Here is a 6,337-nt window from a genome sequence, read left to right on the forward strand (position 1 = left end):
CCATCTCCCCCAACAGCTGTCAGATACCAGAAGGATTTAATAGTTCCAACAAAACCATACAGAGCAGTTTATCAGGCACTCTGAAGCTTGGCTTAACGTCAGAGAATCCGTATCACGCAGTCAGGCTTGGTCATGTTAAATTTTCAGGTAAAATTAAAAAAAATAAATTTAAGATGCTTCTAACCTAAGTTTAAGAACTCACTCCTACAGATGAAATAAATACCTCTGAACACCATTTTACTCTTGTCCACCAAGTCACTGTATTTACTCCCCAACCGAGGGAGTCATTTGTTATTAAAAGATTATTACTGATTAAGTCCTAGGCCTTAGAAATGATCAAGGCAATTCATATCACAATGTACCGATCGTTAAGGGAATTTGGCTTCCTTCACTAGTTAGAGATAATCATCACATTAGCAAATCTCCCCTTACCCACAACGATAGAGATAAACGCTGTGTCACTGAGAACAAAAGCAAATATTTTTCTGAAACCAAAAGGAAACTGTCAACGAATGTTGCTAACCTGTGCCCTCGGGCTACTCCATTCCCTATAACGGCAGCCAGAACTGAGTTTCCCTAAACCCATGCGCGGCCGCTTGGCAGCTTCCATCTGATGGGAAGCCCCTTGAGGGGCACAACCCCGTCAAGGAAAGGCTGCACCCGCCGGGTTCTACCTCCACGCCCGGGGCTGCTTCTCACCATTTCCAGGTGAGTACCGGGACCATCGGGGTGTCCGCTGCCCGGGGCCGGACTGGCCCTGCCCTCCGGGGTCTTCCGTTCACTGTTGCGCTTCAGGCCGCCGGAGTCGCCTCGGGCCCCGGTCTCCCGGCGCCGCCGCTGCCGGCTCCATAGGTACAGGGCACCCGCGCCTAGCAGCAGGGGCGCCCCGACCGCCAGCGCCAGCTGCCATCTCGGCAGGCTCCCGGTGCCCGGGCCCGAAGTCGCGCTGCCGCCGCCCACCCCACTCCCGGAACCGGGTCCAGCCGCTGCGACCACTGCCGCCTCCACAGGCTTAGAGGAGGCCATAACGAGTGTCCTCCGCCACCGCCTCCTTGCTGGTCGCGGGAGCCACAGTCACCAGGTAGCGTCCCAAGGAAAACGGGAGGGAGGTAGGGAAGGAAAGCAGTGAGCGAACAAGCACGCTAGGCAGCAAGAGCGGACGACAGAAAAGGGCCAGAGGTCACCGGAAGCCCAAGGCATGCCGGGCCAGACCTAGCCGTCCTTCTTTTCCCTTCTCAAAAAAGGGAGGAGGGGGCAGGGAGAAAAGAGGAGTGGAAAATCACTTCCGGGTCAAGGTAAACTGGGCGTGATCTGAACGTCTCAGGCAGTCCTTTTTCTTTCCTTTCGTACCGCTGCCGATTGTAAGACTAACTTCTGGGGTCCGGGGCCTCCGGTGATAGCCGATGCCGCTCCCTACGCCTTCAGTAAAGAAGGGCCGAGGGCCCTTTGAGCTAGAGAAGCGGAGGAAGGGCGCATAAACAGCGGGTTAAAGTGTTCGGGTGAGCAGAGGAAGCTTCAAGCTCTTAAGCTGCGCTAAGAATGGGCGGGAGTAACACAGGAGTTTTGAAGATTATTGGCTGGCAGGAGTGGTGGGCGGGGCGGAGGCTGAGCCGCCTAGTTCATTGGTGGAATTTGGACCCCCTCGTTTTCTCGTTACCGCCACGTTGGCGCTGCTTAGAGCCCGGCGGCAGTTAACTCGGCTGTCCGTGCGCGTGTCTCGGGAAACCATCGGGTTGGAAGGACTTTTAAAAATGTAGGAGGAAAGCTAAAAGCTGAAGATAGCCCGGTATCACCGGTCTTCTTAGCTCTTCCATGGCCAGATTTTAGTTTGGAAGAATTTGAGGTTATTGAGGGCAACGGCGGGTGGCAGAAGTCAGACTCGGTGGAAATCTAGGTTGGCTCCAGTTGAAACAGCTTTAACGGGGTCCCTGCGACTCACCTTCTGCACCAATTACGAGAGCGATGACGTCTGGGTGTTACGAGGTTCTCGAAGTGAGTGGGTAGAAATGAGAAGACCCAGAGTTCCCATCTTTCCTGTATGTATTTGTGTCATACTGGATTTCACTTGACACCCCAGCCCACATCTCGCTCTTTGGAGCCTCCGCGCCCTCCCCAGTGCTCTGATCCACCCACTGTCCTGCCATGTTCCCAAGTAGAAATTTCAGCTTTATGTATCTAATAGCTTTGTCAAGTCCTGTCACCGTGTTATGCACCAGATTTCTTAAAAATACAAAAATTTTCCTTGCAAGAAGTTTAGAATTCAGAGTATTTGCAAGAATAAAAGACAAGTATTAATAGAAAATCAGAGTCCAGAACTATGGCTCTCCATTTCAGGTATACTGATCTGCAGACCCTCATAATAAAAATTTACAAATGAAGATTTTGCTTTTGGGTACAACCGAGGATTTTCGACACGCGAAAATATGCATGTGCAGACTATAGCGGCTGCATAAAGATTGAAGGGAGATAATTTATTAAATGGTACCAAAATAGACTGAATGGCCTAATTTGAAAGTCAGGATAATTGCTTTTCTCTTGCTTCATAAGGGTTCCTATTGGTACATTGCTTTCAGGCTGTAGAGTTTCTTAGCAACAGGCTAAAAAGATGAGCTAAAAATAATAGCAGTAGAATTGATCAAATAGTGATTGTTGCAGGCAATGACTTCTCTCACTTCCTGATTCCCAACCCCTAAAAGCAAGTCTTTGATCCGTTAATGTAATTTTCCCCTAGCCTTTTCAGAACAAAGTTAGACTCCCTCTTTCTTGGAATTTCAGTTTTTCTTCAGCCTCAGGGGATTGTAGAATGCTAGTAATCACAAATTATTGGTAGGAACTAAAACATTTAAAGTTTTTAAAGGAAACTTGTTTATCGTAATAGGCAGTGGATTGTTATAGTTGCAATCAAAAGTTACAAAAGTTTCCGTGAAGTCTCCTTTCTACGGGGTTTCCCAGCCACTGGGTTACCTCCAAAGACAATGTTAAGAATTTCTTGAAACATTTTATTTAAGTAGCTATTATTTATCTAAAGAGTTGGCTTTATTTTTAAGATTGGCATCAGTAAATGAATTTGTCCTTGTTACTTTTTTACCTTGTTAAACATGTAATTTCCACTCCCTAGTCTATTCCATTTCCTAATTGAATATAATGTGAAACTGAGTAAAAGTTGTCACTCTCTTTGTGACCTCACTGAACTGATGCATGCATTTCTAAGCTGTGAAATATTGAAAACAGGTTACATGTTAAAGATTTAATTAGATGGTATTTAAGGTAACTCCAGTACTCTTGCCTGGAAAATCCCATGGATGGAGGAGCCTGGTAGGCTGCAGTCCACGGGGTCACAAAGCTGGACAGAACTGAGCAACTTCACTTTCACTTTTCAGTTTCATGCATTGGAGAAGGAAATGGCAACCCACTCCAGTGTTCTTGACAGGAGAGTCCCAGGACGAGGGAGCCTGGTGGGCTGGCGTCTATGGGGTCGCACAGAGTCGGACATGACTGAAGTGACTTAGCAGCAGTAGCAGCAGCAAGGTCTTTTTAGTGTAATGTTGCAAAATAGTAGACACTCAATGCTTAGTTCTCTGTTTCTCTAAATTTTAAAGGAGAGAAGTAAAATAATTATGTTTCATTTTTTTTTAAATTGAAATGTTATGTATGTGAACAGATATTTTCTTTCTAGATTAAAGGAACTCAATAGACGAAACTCTTCACTTCTCTGGTCTGTGTCTTAGGAGGCATTTGAATGAGGCTGAACATCTAATAGCGTGGGATGCAAAACACTTGAGTTCTTAATCTAGATTTTAATAGTACTAAGCTGTGGGTGTGACTGGACACCTGCTTTCTATGCTTTTGGGCTTCCCTGGTGGCTAAGATGGTTAAGAATCTGCCTGCAATGCGGGAGACCTGGGTTTGATCCCTGGGTTGAGAAGATCCCCTGGAGAAGGGAACACCTACCCACTCCAATATTCTGGCCTGGAGAATTTGTTGGACAGAGGAGATTGGCAGGCTGTAGTCCATGGGGTCACAAAGAGTCGGACATGATGAGGCGACTTTCAAAGCTTCTTTTGGGGCTTTCCTGGTGGCTCAGAGGTGAATTCTCCTGCAATGGAGGAGGTGTGGGTTCGATTCTTGGGGTTGGGAATGTCCCCTGGAGGAGGAAATGACAACCTACTCCAGTGTTCTTGCTGGGGAAAATCCCATGGACTCATGAGCCTAGCAGGTTACAGTCCATGGGGTCTCAAAAGAGTGGGTAACAACTTAGTGACTAAACAACAGCAAAGCTTCTCATAGCTTTAACTTTGTATAATTCTATCCTTCCAATTGTCATTGCCACATGAAAGGCTTTTTGATTGGTGAAGTTAGTGGATAGTTGGTTGATTGGTTGATGGCCAAGCCGTCTAATGAGACCACAGACGTGCTCGTTTTAGGCATACATCTAGCTTGATTCTCTTTCAACTCTTCCTTAGGTCCATTCTTTGTTTTTCTTTACTGAAAAATTACTTGAAAGAATTGTTTATACTTGTTACCTTAACCTATTTATCACTCATTTCATCCAAAATCTCTTATAAGCAGTTTCTAACTTTATTACTAGTCTGAAACTGCTTTAGAGGTCACAAGTTATTGCTTTTAGTTTTCATATGCTTTTACTGGATACCATGGGTCATTCTCTATTTGAAATGTTTTTCCTGGCTTTCAGGAGAGTCAGTTCAGTTTAGTCACTCGGTTGTGTCCAATACTTCGCGACCCCATAGACTGCAGCACACCAGGCTTCCCTGTCTATCACCAACTCCTGAAGCTTGCTCAAACTCATGTCCATTGCGTCGGTGATGCCATCCAACCATCTCATCCTCTGTCATCCCCTTCTCCTGCCTTCAGTCTTTCCCAGCATCAGGGTCTTTTCCAATAAATCAGTTCTTTACATCGGGTGACCAAACAAAGTATTGGAGCTTCATCTTTTATCAGTCCTCCCAATGAATATTCAGGACTGATTTCCTTTAGGATGGACTGGTTGGATCTCCTTGCAGTCCAAGGGACTAGACGGACCTTTTTTGGAAAAATAATGTCTCTGCTTTTTAATATGCTGTCTAGGTTGGTCTCTTCATGAGACTAAATTCTCCTCTTTCTTTTACTGACAAACCTCTAGATACATATTGCCCAATAAAACTTTCTGTGATGTTGGAAATGTTTTCTATCTCTGATATCCAATATGGTAGCCATTTGAAATGTATTTAGTACAACTAACTAAATTTTTCATTTCAATTTAAATTGATTTGAGTACCTTCATGTGATTAATAGTGCCTACTATGGACAGAACACCTATAGATCTTCCTCAAGTATGAGAATCCATAAAAATATATCCTCTTCTTTATCTGCATTAGTAACTGATGTACATTGCTTCAACTTCAGAGGTTATCTGCATATAATCTCTATCTACACATCTCCTGGTATGACTTATCTCTTCCCCTCTAGCCCTGTAATTTCCTACTGTTCATTGAGCAGCTTTGCCTGGATATCTCATTTTTAAAAAAATATAACACATTCTCTTTGCTCCTCATTCTCTTCCTTTGTGTAATCCTTTTTTTCCTCATAACATCTCTGTTGTCTTACTGGTTACTCATACTTGAAACCTTAGACATTTTTGAACCTTTCTTTTTTCCAGCCTGTCTACCCAAGCACAAGTAAATGTCCCAGTATACACTTGCACATGCATGCTCAGTCACTCAGTTGTGCCTGACTCTTTGCAACTCCATGGACTGTTAGCCCGCCAGGCTCTTCTGTCCATGGACTTTTCAAGGCAAGAATTCTAGAGTGGGTTGCCATTTCCAATATACACATACCTGATCCTGGGAGGGATTGGGGGCAGGAGGAGAAGGGGATGACGGAGGATGAGATGGCTGGATGGCATCACTGACTCGATGGACGTGAGTCTGAGTGAACTCCGGGAGTTGGTGATGGACAGGGAGGCCTGGCGTGCTGCAGTTCATGGGGTTGCAAAGAGTCGGACACGACTGAGTGACTGAACTGAACTGAACTGAAACATAAAATGAGCTATGAAGTCTTGCTGATTATAATATCTTTTTGATTTTTTTTTCCTTTCTGTGCTCTTTGCCACTTCCAGTTCAAATATGTGAAGACACTTAAAAGTATGTCTGACACATAGTAGATGCTCGATAAATAGTTTCTTCCCTTTTTCCTCTATTTTTTTTCCATTACCTTCATCCTTCCTGTATGCTGTATTAGCTTCCCTGTTTGTGGTACCTCTCCCATGTGCCACTTTGCAGCTTGATACTAGATTCTTCTTCCCAAAGTGTAACTCCAATTTCATTCTCTAGCTCTCAGA

At 44.8% G+C, this 6,337-nt stretch overlaps 1 protein-coding gene across 2 annotated transcripts in view; it reads right to left on the bottom strand.

Annotated features, from left to right (window-relative positions):
- Positions 1 to 1,121, bottom strand: part of TOMM70 (translocase of outer mitochondrial membrane 70) — a 38,049-nt gene extending 36,928 nt beyond the window's left edge. For both annotated transcript variants that reach the window (XM_068964954.1, XM_068964945.1), the window contains exon 1: positions 700 to 1,121. In XM_068964954.1, the coding sequence (XP_068821055.1) occupies positions 700 to 1,026 (327 nt within the window). In that variant the 5' untranslated portion in view covers positions 1,027 to 1,121. The remainder of the gene's footprint in view (positions 1 to 699) is intronic.
- Between the last annotated feature and the right edge of the window lie 5,216 nt (positions 1,122 to 6,337).

The sequence above is a fragment of the Capricornis sumatraensis genome, chromosome 1, assembly GCF_032405125.1.
Source record: "Capricornis sumatraensis isolate serow.1 chromosome 1, serow.2, whole genome shotgun sequence".
Taxonomy (NCBI): Eukaryota; Metazoa; Chordata; class Mammalia; order Artiodactyla; family Bovidae; genus Capricornis; species Capricornis sumatraensis.